The 24,484-nt window shown below is 50.4% G+C and overlaps 1 protein-coding gene, 1 long non-coding RNA gene and 1 pseudogene across 7 annotated transcripts in view; all 3 read right to left on the reverse strand.

Annotated features, from left to right (window-relative positions):
• The window catches only part of RAP1GAP2 (RAP1 GTPase activating protein 2), a 212,747-nt gene that overhangs the window by 120,763 nt on the left and 67,500 nt on the right, over window positions 1-24,484 (reverse strand). The window contains exon 1 of one of the 6 annotated variants that reach the window (XR_006297784.1): window positions 19,730-19,866. The exons of 4 other annotated variants lie outside the window; for them this stretch is intronic. Coding sequence is in view for 1 of the 2 variants with exons in the window: in XM_043583418.1 (XP_043439353.1) it covers window positions 19,730-19,836 (107 nt within the window). In the remaining variant the exon portion in view is untranslated. Of the gene's footprint in view, window positions 1-19,729; window positions 19,867-24,484 lie in introns of those variants that run through there. One more of the 6 variants, XM_043583418.1, reaches the window with a different exon arrangement.
• LOC122485094 lies at window positions 3,346-9,213 on the reverse strand. Its single transcript, XR_006297785.1, has 2 exons — window positions 8,963-9,213; window positions 3,346-3,563 (listed from the first exon to the last, which is right to left on the reverse strand). It is a non-coding gene; the product is annotated as an uncharacterized LOC122485094 (long non-coding RNA).
• LOC122486205 lies at window positions 15,942-16,037 on the reverse strand (annotated as a pseudogene).

Here is a 24,484-nt window from a genome sequence, read left to right on the forward strand (position 1 = left end):
CCATGAACGTGAGAAGTGTTTGGAAGTGGGGCCAAGCCAGGCGCATGCAGGGGAGTGGGGAGGGAGGGAGTGGGCAAGTCCAGTGCCCATCCTGACTGTGCACACCCTCTGGAGCGAACTATTACAACTCTATAGCCTCTGGGTTCGGCATGTTATACACAACATCTCACTGACCCTCACAACCACGGCTATTATTACCCCATCATGCAGGTCCAGAGAGGTGCAGTGCCTTGCTCCAGTTCGCCTGGCTAAGTGGGATCTGAGACTAGGTTCGCCGAAGTCCACGCTGGGGGTCCAAGGCAGCAGAACCCCCAAATGTTCCAGGACAGGCCCATCAGGACAGCTGCACCAAAACTGGAGGATGTCCTGCCTTCTTGAGAACCAGAGCTGTCTGGCTTCCTCCATGTGCGCTGGACTGGCCACTGCCTTCAGGAAAAAGGCTCCTGCACATTTTCTTTGTGACGCTATTAAACCCCCAAGGTCAGGACAGTATTGAGTGAGCCTAGTGAAGAAAAACATCTGCCCCACATCCAATCAGGTATCTTAACCCAATGCCCTTGCCTTGGCAATCCATCTTTCATGGCAATAATACAACTTCCAGAGAGTAGGGGTCCCCACAGCCCTGACCACCTTCAATGCACCCTCTCCCTACTCAGTCTCACCCACACTGGGGCTGCGTTTGCTGTCCCTATGAGGACCCCCAATTGTCCATCTCCTGCTCAGGCCTCTCCTGTCAGCTACAGACCCCACTGCCAACTGAACATCTACACTTGGGATATCACAGCACCTCAAAATCAACATGCCCAGAAGTGACCCTATTTCCCCCAACCTGTTCCTCCTCCCAAGTTCTGTCTCCCAAATAAAGGCACTGAGCACCCTGACTCTTCCTCCTGCCTTATGCCTGACATCCAACCCCTACTACTCAAGCTGTGTTGTGGACCAGCAGCAGGATGTCCCCTGGAAGCTGGTCTAAATGCAGTTTCTCAGGCCTACCCCAGACCTGCCAATGGGAATCTGCAATTTGACAAGATGCCCAGGTGACGTGCACAGACAGTAAAGTTTGAGAAGCGCAGCTCCAACAATCAATGATCCCTTCATTCTACCTGCTACATTTTTCCCGGGTCCGTCGATGTCCTTCCATCCCCCTCCACCAGCATCCCGAAGCCACTGATATCTTCCTAACCAATCTCCACAATCCCACTCTTGTCCCACTCCAATAATTTCTCCCCAGGAGCTCCAGCGACCCTTCAAAATGTAAATCTGATCATATGAACCACATAAAGCCTTGAAATGTCATCCTATTACCCTCCCTATGAAAACCAAATGTGATTCGTTCATTCCTGCTGAGCATCTTCTATATGCCAGGCACCGTTCCAGGCCACGGAGAGAGAACAGTGAACAAAACAGACAAAAACCTCTGCCCTCTTGGAGCTCATATTCTAGTGGAGGAAAGAGATAATCAACACCTAATAACATAAAAAGTTTAAATATGAGGTATATCAAGTGATGGCAAATGCCACGAAGAAAAATAAAGCAGAGAACAGTTTGCAAATTTAAACAGGGTCATCAGAGAAGACCTCGATGAGAAGATGACATCTGAGAGAAGACCTGAAGGGAGTGAGGAAGCAAATGGTGAGGGTGTCTGGGGAAAAGCATTCCATGTAGACAGAACAGCAAGGGCAACGGTCCTTAAGTAGAAGCATACCTTAATTAGTCAAGAAGTCACAAAGAGGCCAGTGTGGCCAGTGCAGACAGAGCCCAGAATAAAGAACAGGGGCTGAGGGCAGAGAAATCATGGGGAGAAGAAAGAAAGAAAGAAAGAAAGAAAGAAAGAAAGAAAGAAAGAAAGAAAGAAAGAAAAGGAAGGAAGGAAGGAAGGAAGGAAGGAAGGAAGGAAGAAAGAAATCACAGGGAACAGATCATGTAGGGCCCGTGGCCATGGTAAGAACTTTGGCTTCTACTATGAGGAAACAGGAAGCCATAGAAGGCACAGTTGTAAGCAGAACAGATGTGATCTGACAGATTCAAAGGATCATTCAGACTGCAGTTTTGAAGAACCGTAAGGGGGCAAAGAGTGGCAGGGAGCAGGGAGGCCAGTGAAAAAGTCACCTTGAGGCATCTGGGTGGCTCAGTCAGTTAAGCATCTGACTCTTGATTTCGGCTCAGGTCATGATCTCACGGTTCGTGAGTTTGGGCCCCACATCGGGCTCTGTGCTGGCAGCATGGAGTCTGCCTGGGATTCTCTCTCTCTCTCTCTCTCTCTCTCTCTCTCTCTGCCCCCTCCCCTGCTTACATTCTCGCTCTCTCTCTCTCTCTCTCTCGCAAAATAAGTAAATAAACTGTAAAAATAAATAAATACAAATCAAAAAATACAAAGTCACCTCAGTAACCCAGGGCAAGATTGAATGTGGGCAATAAGAATACAGAGAAGTCAAGGGTGAGTCCAAGAATTTGGGCTAAACAAGTGAGATGGTGAAGGCTACCTAAGGGATGAGTAGGGGGCTAGAGAGAGCACAGGAATTTCACTGTGGACCTGCTACATCTGGAATGACTTTCAGACACCCAGGTGAACACCAGGAGGGAGACAGAGAATTCCACAATGCATTGGAAGTCAGGGAAGGAGGAGGCGGTGAACTTGCCGGGAGACAGAGGGGAAGCGGGAGCGGGAGCTTTCACCAGCAAAACAGAGAAAGCATTCTAAGAAGGAGGGACCACTGAGCTGTGTCAAATGACTCTGAGCTGAGGGCAGAAAGGCAGCCATGTGGCGTCGTGGGGAGCAAAGCCAGAGGTGGTCTTCTGGAAGTTCTGCTGTAAAGGAGAGCGGAGAGAGCAATAGCTAGAGGCAGATAAGGGGCTGAGGGAGGTTGGGGCTCATTTGTCTGCAATGACTGCCTCATTTTCTCCAGCTTCAAACCTTCCCGCTTGGACCTCTCAGCTAGCTCAGGCTCCGTCCATCTCAGGTCTGAACCTCGGCTGTCCTTTCTCCCTTCTCCTGGCTCACCCCCTTTCCACGAGCAGGTCATTTGTTCTCCAGCTTCCAGCTCAACCACCTGGGGGCCAAAGGGGGAGGCCAAGGTGAAAGTTAAACTCTCCCTGGAAAATGATAAGAACTCAGTGTCCCCAGAAAGGAGCTATAAATTTTTCTGAAATTCCGACCATTCCTCCCTTTGAGTCTAGGATGTTTTCAGTCTTCAAGAGTCTTCATTAAAATGCAAAGGTCCCACCTAGCGAGAGGGGAGGTGGTAAGGCTCCTGTGGCCATCCTCCTTTCCTGCAGAGCTAAACTCACAGGGAGGCCCATGTTTCCTGGGCACCACACTTCATCCCAACCTCTCATTCACCCTCAGAATACAGATTCTTTTATTATCCACACTTCACAAATGACTATCCTGAATCTCTGAGAAATTAAACAATTTATGCACAGTCTCAGGGCTACAAAATCGCAAAGGCAGGATTTGAACCCAGGCCACTTGACTTCAGAGCTCACATTCCATGGAGTTTTTCTGGTTGGTTATTTTTCTGGTTTTTCCACTTTTTTTTCGGTCTGCTGACTTTTTTTCACTCCTAAAATGGTGGTAAAACATACACAAAATTTACTATTTTGACCATTTTAAAGAATACAGTTCAGGGGCGCCTGGGCAGCTCAGTCGGTTAAGCGTCCGACTTAGGCTCAGATCATGATCTCACAGTTCATGGGTTCAAGCCCCACATCAGGTTCTGTGCTGATAGCTCAGAGCCTGGAGCTTGTTTTGGATTCTGTGTCTCCCTCTCTCTCTTCCCCTCCCCCACTTGCACTCTCTCTCTCTGTCTCTCTCTCTCTCTCTCTCTCAAAGAAATAAATAAACACCAAAAAAAAATTTTTTTTAAACACTACAATTCAGCAGCTTTAGGTACATTTGCACTGTGTGCAACAGACACTGACACAGGATTTCTGATTCCCAAACTTGTTGATCACTCCAAAAGGAAATGATCTGTTGATTTTTTAATAATACATTAATGTAGTTCAAAAGCCAAATGTATTAGAAGGTATACGGTGAGGGGCGCCTGGGTGGCTTGGTTGGTTAAGCATCAGATTCTTTTTTTTTTTTTTTTTTTTTTTCAACGTTTATTTATTTTTGCGACAGAGAGAGACAGAGCATGAACGGGGGAGGGGCAGAGAGAGAGGGAGACACAGAATCAGAAACAGGCTCCAGGCTCTGAGCCATCAGCCCAGAGCCTGACGCGGGGCTTGAACTCACAGACCGCGAGATCGTGACCTGGCTGAAGTCGGACGCCTAACCGACTGCGCCACCCAGGCGCCCCGGTTAAGCATCAGATTCTTGATTTCAGCTCAGGCCATGATCTCACAGTTTGTGAGTTCAAGCCCCACCATCAGGCTCTGCGCTGACAGTGGGGAGCCTGTTTGGGATTCTGTGTGTGTGTGTGTGTGTGTGTGTGTGTGTGTGTGTGTCTGACCCTCCCCTGCTCACTATCTCTCTCTCTCAAAATAAATAAACAGTTAAAATGTTTATATATACATATATATATATATACATACACACACGTATATATATACATATACATATGGTGAAAGGCATTGTCTTATCCTTGTCCCCGTGCAGCCCCCAGCCACCTCATGGAATGGTTTCTACATATCCTTCTGCAGTTTCTTTATGCAAACATAAGCCAACACAAAGATGGAGTCCTATTTTCACCCTTTTTTATACAAAAAAAAAAACAGCATATATTGTACACTCCATCCTGCACCTTGCTTTTCTTTACTCAGAATATCTTGGGAGAACTTTACATTGGACCCTAGAAAGCTTCCCTATTCCTTTTTAAGTCACATGGCATTCCAGGGCATGAATCCAGGTGCCCAGTTCTCTACTGATAGGCATTTGCTTGTTTCCAGCGTTTTGCTGTTTCAAACAATATTGCAGTGAATGACCTTGTACTATATCATTCCACGCATGTGCAAATATAGATGCGGGATAAATTCTCAAAGGGGGTCCACTGGGTCGAAGGGACTATACATATGCGTAATGGTGATGGGTGTGGCCAAACTGTACTGCTCATGGGATGCTATCAATTGATCTTTCATTAAATGGGTATGTGAATGAGGGCCCACGTGCCCACTCAAAACACTGTGCTACCCCCCCCCCCCCCTACCGCTCCCGGCCCAGGGCTGGAACCAATGCCAAAGCAACTTTTGTCTATGGTTTCTGCCTGGCCCAAGTCACTTTTACCCCTTCATCTGATAATGAAACTCCCCACCTTTACTTTAGGGATCTGCTCTTCTCCCAATGGAAAGGACTCTTATGCTCACAATACCCACACCAGCCACAGGGATGAGCCCTGACTCAGACTGGGCCAAGCATAAATCCCCACCCAACCCCCATGTAGAGATTAATGCACAGATGGGCGTGTGATCCAAACCAATTGGAACTCCTTGGGGTTTGTCTAAATGGAGCTGGTGGAAAGGAGATTTTTTTTCCCCTCTCTGGAGGAAAAAGCGTTAAAATGTTAAACCCACAGTGGTCTGTAACCATGGTTTCAACATCAGAGGTAGAGATGGCCCAAGAGAATGAAGCCAACACAAAAAAGAGACACAGACACAAGAGACAGAGAGGAAGAGAGATTGCTCAAGGTCCTGGATCCAGCTGTCCCTGAGGCCCAGCCCTTTCTACAAATGGGTTATGACAGCCAATACATCCCCCTACTTTGTTTAATTCAACCTGGGCTTCTGACATTTGCCCCCAAGAGTCCTAATACAGTATATCTAAAGTATAATCCCTAGTTTGTTATAATATATAGAAACAGATGTAGATGCAGATGTAAATACACTGTGTGGGAGGGTATGTGTTTAGAGGGAAAAAAGACCAGAAAAAAATATATTAAATGTTAATAGTGGTTATCTCTGCAATCCCCCATCTGGGATTGCAGATGATTTTTATTTTAGTCTGTACTTTTCTGTGTTTTCCAAATTTTCTGCAAGGAACATGGATTTTAAAAATATAATAAACATTTCTTTTAAAAAAATCAGATTGGCAAGAAGCAGCCCAGAAAACACTCAGAAGAAGGTTCTAAGCCTGTGTGGTGGTCAGGAACAGCAGAGATGTCCACCCTGAAGCCTGCTCTCCATGGACAGCACCCCCTGGAATGGCTGCTGCCCAGCTCGCGTCTGGCTGGCAGTCACCGAAGGCATCCATGTTGTGGGCCCAAACCCAAGCCTTCTGTCGTGTGGCCACAGGCTCTGATCTGTGCCCAGAGGTCAGCTCAGAGTCAATACTCTTCTCTCCACACTCCTACCAGAATCCATGCTGAGCCCCCAGAAGTCCCCACCCACCCACTACCAGTCCCCTTGGCCTCCAAGGAGAACCCCACAAGACACTGACAAATGCCTGTCCAGGAGTCCACAGCTACAGGAAAGGAAAATGCTGGGATAAAAAGAGAGCTCACACAAGGTGGCCCAGTCTCTCCACAGCCTTCTCCCTGAGCTGACCTTCCCATCAACACATGACCATTGGAGGAGGGGGATGGGCTTGGACAAGAGAGAGGCCTTGGGGACCGTCAACTTCAGAACCTGTAGAGAAGGGTGGGCTGTGGCTTCCCCAAGGCACTCTGGCCCCAAATGTATTTCAGTGCTCATGGAGACAGTACTAGAGCTCCCCCAACCTGGTCACCCCATCTTCAACCAGACAAACACTCTCTTTTATCTTTTTTTTACATATGAGGGTCTGAATAAGATGTTTGTTCTCTTACCCCTCTAGCCATTTTCAAGTGTGCAATCCAGAGGCTTTCAGTATTATGCAAGCATCACAGCTGTCCATTTCCAGAATCTTTTCCATCATCCCAAACAGAAATTCTGATCCACTGAACAATAACTCTTCCCCACCACCACCCCAAACCCTGTTAACTCTATTCTACTTTCTGGCTCTCTGCTTTTACCTATTCTCAGTACCTCACATAAGTGAGATCAAGCAAATTTCTGTCCTTCTGTGTGTCTGGCTTAGTGACTTAGCATAATGTGTTCAGGTTCATCCACGTTGTATCGGAATTCCATTCCATTTTATGACTGAATAATATCTTGTATGGATATACCACATTTTGTTTATCTAGTCACCTGCTGAAGGACACCTGAGTTGCTTCCACTTTTGGCTGTTCTGAATAATCTTGCTATGAACATGGGTGTGCAGATATCCGTTTGAGTCCCTGCTTTCAGTTCTTTTGGGCATATGTACCTAGAAGTGGAATTGCTGAATAAGAGCTTTGCTTACACAAATAATTCCAGTTACAGAACAAGTAAAAATCAGTCATTCATTAGAACTAGTCCCATTTCACAGATAGGGAAACTGAGGGCCACTGTTTGAACACCATGTACATTCAGGATCACACATGGTGCTACTTTCCCTGGGTTTTTCTGTGGGGCTTCAGGCTGCCCCTCTGCCCTGCTACAGTTACTTCCTTGCTGTCTAGGGGTCCCCACCTCTCATACCCCTGAGATCTCCGCTGGGCCTGAGCTTCCCGCAGGGGGATGGATCATACAGAGCCTGCCCCACTCTCAGACAGGACCTTGTGACCAAGAGCATCCATGGCTAGATGATCAGAGGAAGGAGCAATCTAAACGAAAGGAATCCAGACTTTCTGGGTGGAGAGGCAAATAAGCCCCACAGAGCACCAGCAAAAGAGGATGGGGAAATATCACTGAACCCCAGAGTTGAGGGCCGACCCCAAGCAAGGTCTGACACAGTCACGCACTGGACTGTCCCAATGTCCAGGATAGACTCTGGGAAGGGGGTGCCCAAGGAGCGTGCTTAGTAAGGCTGGGGGTCCAATATGCTGCATCAGGGAAGAAGAGAGAACACCTCACCCAGCAGAGGCAGAAGGGGGCATCCCTGCATCTGGGAGAGTACCAGCCTCTGCAGCCACCAGCAAAGTAGACAAGACTGAACAGAGACCAACACCAACTAAACCACCGGGGCCAGGAGAGCAGACAGCTGCTGTTTTCTCCTGTCCAGCTTCCATTCCCTGGTCTACTGACAGCAACATACCAAATTTCCTTAGGTGACCCACCCTCCTATTTTCTCAGTCCAGGTGACTCCACCCCTAGAACCAGGAGGGGGCACCTAGACTTGGATCATCAGCATAGCTCATCCCTCTGGCCAAAGTTCAGAGGTGGGCACGTGACCCACCGTGTCCAGTATGAGTGGTCCCTGGGACTCTCTCGAAAATTATCAGAAAACAGACTTGCTCTTCCTGTTGGTTGGTATTGCTACACTGGCAGAATGTAAGCCTGGAATAGCTATCATCTTTCTTTGTGGACAACCTGAGGATGCAGCCAACCCAAAAGAAAGCGTAGCTTAGACACAGGGAGAGAGAACCAGTGTCCAGAATACTATTCTAGCCCTGGATCAGGCCATACCTGAATCTGTCCCCCCTGAATTTTCCAATTACCTAAACCAATACATTTCTCTTTCCCTTTAAGTTCATTAGAATTGGGGTCTGTCACCTGCAACCAAAAGATTCCTGAGTCACTTAGCTAAACTGCCAATCAAGAGTCATTTGGGAGGTACCACCTACCACTCCTCAATATGAAGACCCTCTAGCCCCAAACCCCAATAAATAGCATTACAATAAAACAAAGGTTACAGAGCTCCATTTCAACTGTAATACTAATTATGTTTCTGAGCTAACTAGGGCACCAAACTGCCATGTGAGTTTGGGGGAGGCAGGGAACAGAGAAGCCTAACCTGCCCTTCACTCCTTGGCATTTAACACCAACAAAAATGGCCTGAGGTGACCCTGACAGCCTCATTTCCCACTACTGCCCAATGTGAAATCCACACCACAGTCCAACTGAGTTCTGAACGTGTCCGCCGCTCTCCTTACCTCCATTCCTTTGTGTACCCTGTCCCATTTAACTAGAATGTACTTCCCTACTCCATCTCTCCCTTCAGAAATTGTGTCCAGTCTCCCTGGCCCACCTCAAATGCCACCAACTCCATGAAGCCTTCCTTGGGGTGGTCCCTCCTTCTTTTGACCTCCAGGATGGAGGCCACCATCTCCTCCAGCACCCACCATCTTCTGTATGGGGTTCACACTACACGTCTGGTCTCTACTTGGAGCACAGGCAGCTTAAGGCAAGGACAGTATCTTATTCTCCTCCAGGATCCTGTTGTCCCATGCCTGGCACACACCTGGCCTTCCACAAACATTGATGGAAGTGACTTGAAACAGCACAAATGAATGCTTGGAACACAATCCATTTATAATCAGGACTGCTGCCTGTGTGTGTACTCATGGAGGAGAAAGACAGGGTGAATGCTGCAGAGGCGGGGGAGGTGGGGGCACTTTCCAGAAAAGGGGAAGGAAGGTCAGAGGAACTGCAATGTGGAAGCCAGGTGTCCCTGCTCCCATCACTTGCACCACGGGCTGTGTCCTGCCTCTCCACGGTCATGGCCTTGAGGGACCTTCTCAGCTATCAGTAACTGGCCTTTGTTGATGTCACACTCAAAAGCTCTTCCTGGCACCTTTGAAGATCTAGTTTTCAGACAGCCTGTTTTGGTTACCTCTTGATTTACACGCTGTTTCTGTTTCCATCTTTGCATCTCAAGATTAAATCCTATTAAAATAAATGTCCTATTAAAATACAGATGGAACAGGTAACCCGGGCTCCAGCCCAGACCTTCCCGTTCTCATAGAGAAGCAGAAATCTCTGTTCTAATTAGTGGGGACAGCAGCCAGGAGCCCTTTCAGCTTATGTGAAGCCTGGTAAATCAGTTCCCCCCTTCTAGGCTCCACTGCCCCCTCCCTTGCTCCAGCTCAGGCCCAGTATTCAAAAGGCGCCCTGCTACCCAAGAGACCAATCCAGTCTCTTCCTTAAAAACTAATGAGAATGTGTGAAGGTGTTACAGTTCTGCACGTTTTGAAGCATTTTCATACACCTGGAATGCATTTCGTGTACCTGAGCTGCATCACCGTCAACTTCATACACCGCGAAAGTCAAGGGCGGAGGGGTCAAGTAACTCAGCCACGGTCACCGTGAAACTGGTGACAGGAGAAGAGGCATAGAATTTGGCATCAGGCAGTTCTGGACTGGAATCCCAGCTCTGCTGTACAAGCTGAGTGACACTGGAAATGTCACCCCTTTGGAACCTCAGCTTTCTTCTCTATGAAAAACGGAGATGATGATAGTAAGGGTGCTGCAGAGAATTAAATGCGACAAGTGGGCCCACAGTGCCAGCCTAGTGCCATGCCCAGAGCAGAGGCAACATGAGCTCCCGGCCCAGTCCCTTCTCTTAGGATTCCTGAGTTTTTACACTGTAATACATAGCCTCCCATAATTGCTGTCACTTTATTTGGGGGTAATTAGGGAGGGAAAGGTGGGGAGGAACATTTAAGACAATGAACAGTGGCCTTTCTGCAGCCCATCTCCTGCAGGGACCCTCATTTCCAGTCACACTGGACCTGCCCAAAACCAAAGGAAGCCCAAAGGGCATGCAGGGCTGGGACGTGGCCCCCAGCCGCCCCCCACCCCTGAGCCTCCTGCCTCCCCCACTCTACATCCAATCCCTCAGCTGTGAAGGAGGTAGCACAGGTGTGGCCAGGGATGGGTACAAAGGTGAGCAGAAAGGGACCAGCCCTATACTGAGCAGGCTGCTGCCAGTTTAGCTGTGATGCAGGAAGGCAGGCCCACCAATGTTGCCAAAGCTTCTGATTTCTCCAGGGAAGACTGAAAAAAAAAAAATGTGCAACATGGAACCTTCCAATTTTAAAATATCAGCTTCAAAGGGAAAAACACATGTGGGCCTAACAGAGCCCCTGGAGAATGGGCGGGGCTTTGCACCCGCGCTGTGCCCTGCTGTATCCCCAGCATCGAGAACAGTGTCTGGCACACAGTAGAGGCTTCAAGAGGATTCAAGGAATCTGCAGGGGCCATTTCCAACCTCTACCTCAGGCACCTGGCAAGCTTCCAGGCGTCAGGGTGGAGTCCCGCTATCTGTAGACAAGACAGTGTGGTTTTAGAGCACGTGACGGTGAGAAATGAGGGGAGGTCCTGACTCCACCCCTCGGAGGGATCTGTCCTGTAAACCAGGTGAGAGTCGTACCTTGTGTGGGGGCCGTTTCAAGTCGTCATACCCTGAGAGTAAACACTTACGATAACAGCCAGCCCCCCGACTCCACCACACTCATTCAGTGTGGCTGGTCAAGATCCTCACAGTAAAGAAAGAGAAAAGCAGGGGAGGGGGGCTCTAATCAACAGAGGGGCTCCCTTCTGCCTTTGGAGAAGTGGACTGACCCTGAGGCCTGGCAGGGTCAGCACCGCCCCCACCCCCCCACCGGAGGGCTCCGGGAAGGACTTGGCTAGAGTTCCAGCCTTCATGAAAGAGTGTGTTCATAACTGATAAGCTTAAAAGCAAGTGACAATTTTTCAACCCACCCTTGCTCCAAGGGCAGTGAATAAACACAGCATCGGCTCCAGGTTCCCACTGAGTGTGTCTAGAAGGGGAGGAGAAGGTGAAACCAAGCTTACTCATCCCTAGAAATCAGAGTGGATTCTCTGACACCTTCTTCTTCGGGGCTGAACTAGGACGCCCCACTTAGAAATCCCAACTCAGGAAATCCTAAATATGCTCTTCCCTTTATTCTGGGTGTCCAGGCTACCCAGGTACCCCACATACAAGGCAATGGACCTGACTCCACATTAATTATAAGCGGACTGTGGGGACGCAAGAAGGAGCCTGCTGGGGTGCAGGAAAGTTCGGCGACCTCACGTGGGTGGTATCTCTACAGGTGAATACATATGTGGAAATTAACTGAGCCGTGCCCTGAGATCTGTACACTCACTGTGTGTATGTTACACTTGCATGCATTCACAGTAACAGCCGTGGCAGTGCGTGTTAGGCACCTCTCCGAAGCCAGGCACTGCGGTACTGCTCATCCCGGGTTCCAAATAACACAGCAGTGAAGACCACCGCCTCTGGACCTCAACAGACCAGGGTTAAAATCCCTGTTCCTCCACCTCTGCTTCTGGCCCCAGCATGCTCCTCAAACTCTGAGCCTCTGTCCCTCTACCGGAAAATAAAGAGAATAACTCGTAGAATTAAGACAGGTAGGTAAGCCTAGCCTACAGTAAGCCTCAAAAGATGTTGGCTTGCTACAACCATTCAACCTTCAACCACCCCAGGACCCTGGTGTTTTGGGCCCACTTGAACATTTGAGAAATGTGCCCGCTTCCTTCCAACAGCGCTCCCCAAACGGCAGGCATTTCCACAGCATCTTCTCAATTTTCTCCCAGATCCATGTACCACCTGACTGTTACTTTTCTTAACACTTTTCTTCAAATTGATCGCAATTTTTTACTTAAACAAATTTACTTTTTAAAAATGTTATGTAACCATCATACATGGAAAACCAGTATCACTTGCCAGAACTCACTTTTTTTAAAAATAGCAATTAAAATAAAAAGCATTTGTCCACCTGAGATCATCTTGCTTACCTCATTTACTTTTTATGGACTCAAGAGGGAAGGAAACTCAGTTTGTGGGGCGGACGTGGGGTAGGGAGGGCAAGAGGGCCTCATCTGCTTAAAACGACTAAGACATTTCCTGAGCCCTTCAGCAGCCCCCGTCTGCACAGAAGTGATTTTCGTTGGTGTAACCAAACGGGCTTGGCAGGCCCTGTATTTGGCAACATCCTGGTAACCAGCCATCTGTGTACCACACGGGCTCCAAAGAGATAAAGCTGCATTTAGAAAAAATATATATTCACTAATGGCGGGTGTTCACTAATTCAGACACCCACTGGCCCCTCTCTGGCATGAATGAAGGGAGCCCTCCTCTGCCTGCCACACAGCAGCTCCAGCACCCGAGATCTAGGAACTCAGTGTCAGGACAGGCCCGGGGCCCGGCCCCAGCTTCAGGACTGAGCCTGGACCCTCGCATCTGTGGGTCCCCAAACCACGCAGGGGCAGGAAAAGAGAAGAGTAATAACAACACTCCTCCTGTGCACATAATCTGTTACCTTTATGTTCAAACGCTCTTCCCAAGGGAAATGAAGGAGAGGGAAGAGGACATTCCCCAATCTCAGCCAAGAGAAGGCATCTTGAAATCTGTGTCAGAGGGCACACTACAGTCCTACGAGGACCCCGGGGAATAGGCAATGGGCATATTTCTTCTGGGGAGTCAGTGAGTCTCGTAAGCACCCATTCATTCGTACAGCAAATACTTACTAAGCACCTCCGATTGGGGCAATGGGGGCCCCGGGGTGAAAAAGGCAAAGTCCCTGCTGTTAGAGAGCTCATATTCTAGGAGTGGGAATAGTCAATAAATTGTTTATTACATAATGTCAGTTAATGATAAGTGCCATGGAGGAAATAAATCAGAGTAAAGCAATAATGGCTGGAGTAAGCTGCTTAGATTGGAAGGTCAGGGGAGTCCTTTTAGAAGAGATGACATTTGGGGCACCTGGGTGGCTCAGTCAGTTGAGCATCCAACTTTGGCTCAGATCATGATCTCACGGTTCGTGAGTTCAAGCCCCACATTGGGCTCGCTGCTGACAGCACAGAGCCCACTTTGGATCCTCTGTCCCCCTCTTTCTGCCCCTCCCCCACTTGTGCTCTCCCAAAAATAAATATTAAAAAAGAGAGATGACATTTGAGCTGACACCCAACAATGAGGAAGCACCACTCAATTAAGTCACCATAAACAGCATGTGTAAAGGGCCTGGGGTAGGAACAAGCATGGCATGTTCCAGAAACAGAAAGGCCTTTGCAGCAGAAATACAGTGACCGCCGTGAGTGAGAGGGAAACTGGCAGTGAGATCAGAGAACCAGGCAGGGATGCAGGCCCAGCTTCAGAGTTTGGACTTCATTTAAATTATAATCAGAAGCCTATGGAGAGATTTCTACTTTGGAGAGACTTGATTTTACTTGAAGTTTTAAAACTCCACTCTGGCCACCATAAGAATGGATAAGGAGGACAAGAAGCAGGGACACCAAATGGGAGATCAAAACAGTGGCTCCAAAGGAATTAAAAACCTTGGGACGTCTGGATGGCTCAAACAGTTGAGCATCCAAATTCGACTCAGGTCATGATCTCACCGTTCCTGAGTTTGAGCCCCATGTTGGGCTTTGCACTGACAGCCTGTTTCAGATTCTCTGTCTCCCTCTCTCTGCCCCTCCCGTGCTTGCTCTCTCTCTCAAAATTAAACATTAAAAAAAAAAAACACCTCATTTCTGCCTCAAATTCTCTCCCTTAACTCTACGAGTCTAACTTCTCACACACTCAGTGAGTCTTAAAATGGGAAGCTGGTAAAGGGAGATGTTTGTTCTTTAAAGCAATAACAGCCAACCAAGTGGCATTCAAACATCAGACAAGAGAGGGCAAGTAACAGGCCCTTCCACAAAGGGCAGAACCCAGCCACCTCCTGAGAAGAGAACAAGCAGCCATCTGTTCTGGGGCCAGGGAGCAGATCGGCTCCCGCCTGTGCCCCTTCCAGCCCTGGGACTTTGGGACTCCAAGGCCAGGACTCCTGCACACTCCACAGGCTCAGACCCCAAATCCAGCCAGCTCGTGGGTCTGTCACATGCTCTCCCATGGCAGACACAGTATCCTCCACACCAGCCTTCAAACTCCAAGGACAAAATCAATTAACAGCTGCCAACGTCACTAAAACAGACAATTAGACAAACTCCAAAGTGCGGTCTTGCCCAAAAAACAAACAAACAAACAAATGTGATAGAACCTCTAAAACTCAATATCGACTTACGGTATCATAGGGAACAGCAGAACATGTTAAATGACACCAGGAGATACCATCCACGAAATCCTGACTCCCCAAAATAATTAAGTTTCTCCAATAAAGAAATTATAAAGATGTGGTGCCTGGGTGGCTCAGTTGGTTAAGGGTCCAATTTCAGCTCAGGTCATGATCTCATGGTTCAAGAGTTAGAGCCCCGCATCAGGCTCTGCACTGACCACTTGGAGCCCACTTCGGATCCTCTGTCTCTCTCTCTCTCTCTGGTTTCTCTTTCTCTCTCTCTCTCAAAAATAAAAATAAATATATTTTTAAAACCCCCCAAAAAAAGAAATTATAAAGAAAAAAAAGTTGGAAGAGAAAACTTATAAAGTGATATATCACCAATTACACTGGATTTTTTCAATCCTGACTCAAAAAATTTTTGAAAAACTTTTATGAGACAAATAGGGGAATCTGAGCACTAATTCAATATGATACTAAGGAATCACTGTTGGATGGGGCATCTGGGTGGCTCAGTTGGTTAAGCATCTGACTTCAGCTCAGGTCATGATCTGGCCAGTGTATGGGTTCAAGCCCCACGTAGGGCTCCATGCTGACAGCTCAGAGCCTGGAGCCTGCTTCGGATTCTGTGTCTCCCTCTCTCTCTGCCCCTCCCCACTTGCATGCACGCCCTCTCTCTCTCAAAAATAAACATTAAAAAAAATTTTAAAGAAATTACTGTTAACTTAGGGAATACAATAATAGTAGTGTTTGTTTTCTTGAGAGAATTTTTAATTTTTTTAATGTTTATTTATTTTTGAGAGAGAGAGCATGAGCAGGGGAGAGGCAGAGAGAGAGAGAGGGAGACAAAGAATCTGAAGCAGGCTCCAGGCTCCTAGCTGTCAGCACAGAGACCAACACGGGGCTTGAACTCACAGACCACGAGATCATGACCTGAGCCAAAGTCAGACGCTCAACCGACTGAGCCACCCAGGCACCCCTATTTCCTTACAAGAATTCTTATCTTTAAGATGTATACTGAAATAATTAAGAATGAAATGATACCATGACGAGATTTATTTCAAAATAATCTTGTGCGGGGTTGGGGCGGGACACATAAACGAAACAAGATTGGCCGTGAGTTCATGATGGCTCAAAATGGGTATCGTATTACTTTTCTCTCTACTTTTGTGCATGCATGAAAATTCCCACAATAAAAAGTTAAAAAAAAAAAAAAAGCTAGGGATGAACTTCTTGTGCGGAGGCCATGCTAATCTTCTCTGTATCGGTCCACTTTTAGTACATGTGGTACCAAAGCAAGCTCGGGAAGAACTTTTTCTCTAATAACCTAAGCAGGAATAACCCACTAGACATTACACCCCACAACAGAGGGATCAAATTCATTAGGTTCCCTGTTATGCCTCCCAGAGCCTGCCATGAGTGGTCTGCTGAATAATGAGGGAATTCCTGTTTTCCTCCTCACAAACCCCATGGTGGGAGTTGTCTCAAAATAACTACCCCCCCATCAGAAGTAGATGCCTTTTCATTTATGCTAACTGACCTCTCTCCAGTTCAGAATATCACTCCCAAGTCCACACAACTTTATCCATACCATTTGGAACATATATATTTTGATTCTATTTTTCTACCTTAGTCCTTCCCATCAGAGATACCTGTTTTCCCCCTCAGAGGAAAGCATTCCCCCCGCCCATCCACTTCTATGACCAAGGCAGTGCTCTGGACCTTACCCTGATCTGCCACAACCACAAGAAAGCAGGATCTGAAAATCAAAGCACTTTAAAGGTGCTCTCCACTACAGTGATCTCCAAAAACGCCATCTGCAAGAAAGGCTTCATTCAGGCGCCTCGTTGGAACCATGCTCAAATCAGTCCCCCTCGAAAACACACCATTGCCTTTGCAGGATCCCAGGGGATGGAGTCCCTGGAAGATGGTCAGAAAGGCAGAACCCCCAGGTTATCCCACAACCCCCACAGAGAGTTGTCAAGTCAAGGTTGATGAGCACCACAGCCACTTCTCCAGGAGGCAAACTGAGGCTGGGCTTTCAACATAGTTCTCGGGACCTACCAAGAGTAACCTGGAGTCTCCTGGTTCTGGGCCCATTTGGGATACCTGTGTCATTACCCTCTTCCCTGGTGCACCTGCTGCCCCCAATATGCAATACATTTCCAGGTAGCCTGCAGAGGGCAGGAAGATGACAAAGACGATGGGGCCATCACTGCAAGGCCACACAGCACCACTCTACCCCTTAAGGCCAACAGCCAGGAGTGTTATCTGCATGAGTCTGTCAATTAAAGGTGCTAGGAAGATCGATGGATGGATGGATCAAGCCTTCTGGGAAGGATGAAGAAGGGGTCTTAGATGAGAGCAGAGAGGAATCAGGGACTCAGCAATTAAACACCCAGCCTGGAGTCTGGGGAGCACATAAGAGGTTGGCAGCTGCAGCCTGTTCCAGCGCACCCCCTGTCCACCCCACCCCCACCCCCACCCCCACCCCCATGGCTGGTGCCCACAGAGCAAGGTTCAATAGCGAGCACTGCACTGATTTCAGATGCTTAAAGACAAAGAAACTCCAGATTACAGCAAGGGGAACAAAGGTCATTTAGCACCAACACGAAATCAATCCCTCTCTCTCCTTGGGTAAGTTAAGTCTGTGGCCAAAGCAATCAGGATGACAGAAGCAACAGCAGAACAGGACGAAGGCGAGGGCTGGGAGGGCCTCAACGTCTGCTGCATTGCAGGGAAGGGCACAGTGCATCCAAGAGGAAGGACAAGATACCATGAGCCTAAGGCATCCTCACCCCTGGCCAGTCCTTCCCTGTGCCTCACTGCACCTGGCTGCCCCCCGCCTCCCCGGGCCCATGCATGGATGGCCTTGACTACTGGTGGGGCTGTCACCACCAGACATCTTACCTTGGTTTCCAGGAGCACAAGCCCAGAGAGAAGCGAATGGGAACGGTTCTGCTCAAACCCCTTCATCCTCATGGAGCACTTCATACCTTTGAGATGCACCTTCACCCACATTATCTCACTTAAGCCTTTTGCATGGACACAGAAACAGGCTCAGGGAGATTACATCTATACTATCACGTCACAGTCAGTGGATAAGCGGGGACCGTGCAGTCACTTTTCCACCCTACCACATGCTCTATACTCAGAAATAGGAACTGGCCTGATGGTCTGATGCAGCTGCCTGTCTATCAAGCACATCATCCTTCTCATTCCTCCAAACAGACTCCCTGTCTCAGAACAGCCATCCCGCATCCCTCTGACTTTAGAAGGCTGGCTTATTCATCCCCCCGTTACATATAAAATGCTGAAAGACAGGGAATGGAAGAGAACCAAAGTAGGGGGAAATGGGGCCCAGACCTAGAGCACTGGGCTCCAGAGTCCCACTGGTAGCTTTTTCTGCTAGACAGGTTTATCCCAGACACCAGCCATTCCCTACATCGCCTGCAGGATTTCTGCCACATTCTATACCCTTTGTACTATAGCTGTTTCTATTAAACGGACTCGTTCTTATGACTTAATACATTTAATTTAAAGTGATGCCTTGTATCACCACCACAAAGAAGAAAATCAGTACCACTGACCATAACTGGGAGCGAAGCCTAAAAATAAATAGCACAGAAACAACCTAAATTGTAGGCAGGCACTGTTCCCCACTTAGAGGCCCAGAGCCAGAGGTCTGCTTTCCCTTTGTTATGAAACAGAGATTAGCAAGTGTTAAAAAGGTGTTAAAGCCAGACTAGCACCAACCTGAAAGTTTCCCCTTAAAGAAATCACACGGATTAGTAGAGAACTGAAAAGGGAAGATCCTTCTCACTAGGTGACTCAATGTTATCTCATGCCTGCCCACCTATAGTCATCTCACTGGAGAGCTACCTTTTCCTGTGGGAAACATCCAATTAGACTGAATCGTAGGAAGGGGGGCAAGAGGGACAGGAGTCAACCACATCATGGGGGCAACCAATGCCAGCTCCTGGGAGTGCTCCAATCCATTGCCCCCCCCCCCACCCCAAGGCACATCCAGCTTCCGGGCAAGCCCAAGGGTCACCTGTCACCACCCAGGTGTCTCTGGCTCCACTGCCCTTGTCTCACCCCTTGGCTAACGGCAGAGCACAGCACTAACCCCTCCAAACTCCTCCGCAAATCCAGATCCAGCAGAGCCACTGGAGCCACCCCAAATTCTCACAACACTTCTATGGACAGTCAGTTCTGATGACCCCCAGTTGCTGGGAAGCTTTGGACAGTGGAGGGAGTCTGTGCCAGACTGTGTAAGCACCTCCCTGAGGTCTTGCGGGCATCAAGCCTGCAGCAAGGGACTGGAGCCCAGGAAGCTGCCCCAGAAGCTCCTTTGCCCCAAACGCCACCTCTTAACCCATAGGTCATCCAGAGTATCTCTGAAATAGCTCGAGAGAACTATTTTCAACATCCAGGAGCAAACAATTAGTAAACTCAAGAAAGGTGAAGAGTCAAAGAGAAAAATCCAAAGAAGGGGGGAGGAGGCTGTCAAGCAACCTCCAAACTTGCTCCTGGCCTGCCGGCACTGTGCGCAAAAGGCAAGCAGATCCTGGCCTGGCGGGCACCTCGTGGGCTCAGCCAAGTTGCAAGAGAACCAAATGGCACGGTGAGATACTTGGGCTCAGCCAGGGGCTGTCGCCCGGGTGGGATCAATGCTACTCACTGCAGGCTTCCGGAAGGGCGCCCAATGCCGGGAATGGGGACGAAATACTGGGTGCCCCTCTGTGGATGATGGAGCCCGAAGGGCCCTCCCAGACGCCCTCCGACCCAGCCAATGTCCTGCTTGGGCTTTCCCCCAACAGCCAGTGTCCAGGGCGACGCTCCTGAGTCGCTCCCCCGACGGCGCACGGAGCAGAGGTCTTTCCCAACCAACTCAGGGCCAAAAGCCCTTTTGTAAAAGTCCACCCCAAAGAAAACGGGGATTTAGCATGAGAGTGGAGGAAAGGGGAGGCGGCACTGCCAGGCTTTACCTTTTCTCTTTATTCTGTTTTCTGGATTTGTGCAGGAGTCCGATGAGCACCACGGCGGCGCGGATCCCTGCCTTTCGGCAATGCATCCTCCCCGCAGGCTGGGACATGGCGAGGCCGCCGGCGGTGCCCGGCCGCGCCCTCGCCCGCCCGCCGCGCGCCCCCGTCGGCCCGGCTCCGCGCGCTCCGCGCCGCCCGCTCCCAGCCCCTGCGCCCGCGCCCCGGCCCCCGGCCGCCCGCCTCTCATGGGCCCCGCCCCGCCTAGGTGCGCCCCGGGGGTCAGGTGACCGGGCGCTCACTTCCCGGCGACCTTCAGCGTCTCCTCGGAGCCCGCCGGGCAGCCGGCACCCGCTCCCCCAGCGCAGGCATTTCCAAGGCTCGCTCCGGGCGCGGCCCGGACGGGCGGCTCCGGGGCTCCGGCTCCGGCTCCGGCTCCGACGCGCCGCCCGCGCCGGGACCCCGCCCCGGTCCCGCCTCCGGTGCCCCGGCCCGGGCGCCCGGGCTGCGGGTGGTTCAGGCGGCCCGCTCGCGCTCAGCGCCCCCGGGGGCTCGGCGCCGCGATCGCCCTCCGCTCCGCGCCCCGGCTCTCTCCCCTCCCCTCCGGGCGGGCAGCCGGGCCCCCCGCCCTTCTCTCGCCGCTCCCTCTCCGTCCCCTCCTCTGCGCTCCCCCGTCCCCGCCCCCGCTGGCGGGGCCCCGGGCTCCCTCCCCAGGCAAAGGCGGCTGACGCGCTCTCCCAGCCCGGCCCGCCGGGATACTTCTCCAATGCTGTCACTGTCTTTAAAACACAGGGAGAAAAAACATGCACCGAGACCAAACGCGCGTCCTCAGTCCGATCGAAACCGCCTCCGTACGCGGGGACCGCCGCGGGCCTCCCCCGGCCCAGGACCGGTTAGAGAGGGCATCCCGCACCCCGTGCCCGCCCTCCCGGCCTGAGAGAGGCCCCCGGGCGGTCTGACCCAGCGGGATGCTACCTCCTGCCTTTCCCCAAGTCCGGGAAAGGACTGTCGCGGGAGGCTGGAGGGGGCTATCCAGCATCGGCGCCTACCTGGGCTGGGGTCTGTCCCTCGGTTAACCTTTGTTTCCCCGGCCCTGGAAGTTTGACACAAAACGGGGTCAATGATCAATGTCAAAGCCGCTACACTCTGCCTCGCGTCCCAGGTTGCCAGGGGCGCCCACACCCCACCAGCACCTGCCCCCCCCCCCCCCCCCGCACACCCCGCGACAGTTCTTCCCTGTCTCCTGCACACCCCATGCAAGCTTCATCTTCGCTTCCCAACCGAAAGACAGAAGGTCACTGGCCAGCCGCAGGGAAAGGGCCGTGGCCGAGTCCCTTATATGGGCAGGCCGGAGCGGCTCCAAAGCCCCACTCACTCACTTCCAAGCACTGCCTGGAAGCCTAGCCCCTTCTCACTTCGGGCAGAGGGCTGGAGGGAATTAAAATAAGCCATTAGTCCTTCTTGGGACACAGCCCTGTTGGGGCCAGAAAGGTCCCTGAGGCAAGTTGCCTTGTTGCGGGTTTTGTTGTTGTGTTTTTATTTTTAATATAGTCTGGTGTTCACGCAAGCACAGAGAATCAGGCAGGGAAGGGGACTTGGCTGGAGAGAGACAGGGCTACAAATGAATTCCTGGGCCTGAGGCCTCAACCCTGCCTCTCCAGTGGGCACAGTATCTTGCTGGCATTGGAGTTGGAGTGGACAGGAAGAAGCACCAGGGTGGTGCCAAAATGTGCCTGTTTTATTTATGAAGCATCCATTAGCGATGGCCTCGGCCCTCCTGGGCCTGCCTGGCTGGTGGGGCATCACAGAGATAGCCCTGGACATCTATTTATAGCCAGAGAGTGAGTGACCCAGGCCCCACCCCTGGGACCGAAGCTAGGCCTGCTGCTAGGAGAACACCAGTGGGGACCTGAGAATCAGTCTGGAAGAATGGGGGAATGAGTGTCCTCAGTGGGGAAGAGGGCAGAGCACAAGCACACGCAGCTCAGGGCTTCGGCTCTGGCAGAACACCAAGCTGACACGTGAGCTGATGGACTATTTCAGCTAGAGGGCACTGCGGGCGCTGGGGGCACCAGCCATAGGTCCAGCCCAGCATAGGGCGTGTGCTCTATCCATCCACACACAGAAGAAAGCTGCATCTCAGTGCAAGGCCTGACCCCTTCCCAGGCAGGTGAGTATGGGTGGCTCCGGCCCATCCGCCACTGCCTGGGAGCTATTTCAGGTCAAGTGCATCAGTGGGCAACAGGGCCACTGGGATGCGATGAAGGCAAAAAATCTTTGCACCAAGTTGTCCCTCTTGTTCTAGGGTTCCAGGCATTCTCAGGTCCTCTGCAACCACAATGTTTCCAGCCCCGATGTGGCTGAAAACGCAAGGTTGTCCCTAAAAGACCAAACCTTGATCTGATTTCTGAGGCCCTAGAGGCAGAAGTTCCCCGAGGGTGAGGGAGCCCTTCCTTCGGCCCATACCCCACACCAAAACAGCAAAGCATAAGGAAACCCATCCATGGCAGACAATGCAGTGGCCATTTATGCTAGACTTCCCCATTCCACCAACATTCATTAAATACTTTGTGCAGAGAGACTGGGGTAAGTGAGAAATAGAAGACCATCCTTGCCCAAAACAAACAGGGCTAACACACATGAAACCACAGATTAGGCCATTCACATACCACCTTCACAATTTTTTTGACTCAATATCATACATATACCCTGCTATTTAGTTATTATTTTGCTTTAATTAGATCAACTCGCTTTTTTACCTGATCAATTTTAAAAGAAAACATTACCACCCTAAATGAAAATCTATTATCACTTGTCATTCATGCCATGAAAATAAATACAAACTTATTAAATTCTAGCTCAATACCATTGCCTGACAAAGGCTCTGAGCTTGAAGCACCTTCGTTAAAAGAGAAAAATAGGCAAGTGTCACGTGTTGGCCACATGCTTGCTCCGAACAAAGACGTGGTCCTTAAAGAAATCACAAAGTTTCAAAGAGAATCGAAAGGAAACAATCTTCACATTAGTGACTCAGAGGTCTTCTAAGGCCACATCCTTGGGGCACTCTGGGGTGAGCAGAGGAGGATGGACACCCAGATCGCAGCACTGGAAGTCAGGGCAGAGAAGGAGCCTCCCCAGTCTCCACCACTCAGCAGTTTATTCCCAGCCGTGTCCCAGCTCACAGGACCTCAAAGGTCTGTTCCAGCCCACCCCCACCTCACCCCCAAGCCTGCAGCCCCTGGGAACAAAGTGCCAGGCAGCTGCCAACCTGGGTCTCTGCCCCAATCTGGGGAAACCCAAAGGCTGAGGAGGCCTGGGTGGGAGTAGGGGGAGGACACGACAGAGAAGTTAATCATGAACAGAGGGCAGACAGCTGCACAGCCCGTTCCTAAGGGGCCAGTGGGGTGAGACAGACAGACACGCATGCTTGGTCCTGAAGAAAAGGGCCTTCTGTGCCTGGGAACCCGCTCCAGGAGACACATCCGTGTGAACCTGGGAATCAGCCCCACTGATCAGCCAGTGCCACACTCCACCTCCGGCTCTGGTGCCTCCAGGGCTCTGCAAAATGACTGCAACCTTTCTTGGCTAGAACCGGGAGCAGATAGGCGGCTTTGGAGCCAGCAGGGTGAGGCCTTTCATGAAAACCAGACTTGTTTCACATGACTTGCCCCTCCCCTTCTGCAGGGGACAGCGTCCCCCTCCTCCCTACGGATCACACAACCTTAGACCTCCTCAGGACAGGCCAGCACCCCCACTCTCTTATGCCTTTGGGGCGCACCCATATATACAGCAGCTTGGAGACATCGCTCCGAAGCCCCTCTCAAGTCTCACTTCTGCAGAGAGAGCACTCACACCTGTGCTCTTTAGGCAAAGGGATGCCATTCATCCTTAGCAGGTACACCAGCGCCCCCTGCTGGGCCTTGTTACAGTTGCGTCTCTGGGATACCACCACAGGACAAAAACAGAAGAGGAAAGGGGATTTGGGGGGCGGGGCAAGAGGGAAAGCAACAGAGGGAAAGAGAGAGGAAGGGGAGGAGGGAAAGACTGGGAAGGTCATTTGAGGTGTGGAAGCCATTTCTACTTGGAAAAGAGATGCAATAGGGGTCTTTGCCAACACCTAACACACACTCTCCTCCCAACTACTAACATCCCTTCTCAGAGCCCACTAGCAGCCCCTTAAAAGGGCCCATGTCACCCCTACAGGGTCCTTCAGTGACAGCAACAGGTAATCCTCTGGCCAGGCTGGGAGGCCTCAAAGACCAGCCGTGGGAGCCCTGGCGCAGCCACACTTTCCTGGAGCCACACGTTTCATACAAAACAGAGGATCTGCCTAGAAACTGGCTCAGATTTTGGAAACGGATCTTGGTGACTTGTGTGGCATTTCCGAGCTTCGGGGAAAGGAAACCATGCCTGAGGAAACCCACAGATCCCACTCAGTGGCGGGGATCCAGCCCTCAGGCTGCACATCATTTGGTACCTAGAGGCTGCCACGCGTGATGTCAATCAGACCTTTGCTGATTTTTTTGTTCAGGGGTTACAGAAAGGGGGGTAAAAGGCAGGTAGAAGGATGGGGAAAGTTCTTTGTTCTTTGGGTTACCGACGGTATTTAAAGTACTTCTTTTGGGTTCATTTATGGAATTTGAACCCATGAACCGAAGTGGCATGACGGTAATTTTTCCCACAGTAGAAACATTCAAAGGATTCTTCTGTGTGTGATACTTCTGATGAACATGAAGAAGCAAATTTTTCATGGAGGCTGCC

This window comes from Prionailurus bengalensis, chromosome E1, assembly GCF_016509475.1.
Source record: "Prionailurus bengalensis isolate Pbe53 chromosome E1, Fcat_Pben_1.1_paternal_pri, whole genome shotgun sequence".
Classification (NCBI taxonomy): Eukaryota; Metazoa; Chordata; class Mammalia; order Carnivora; family Felidae; genus Prionailurus; species Prionailurus bengalensis.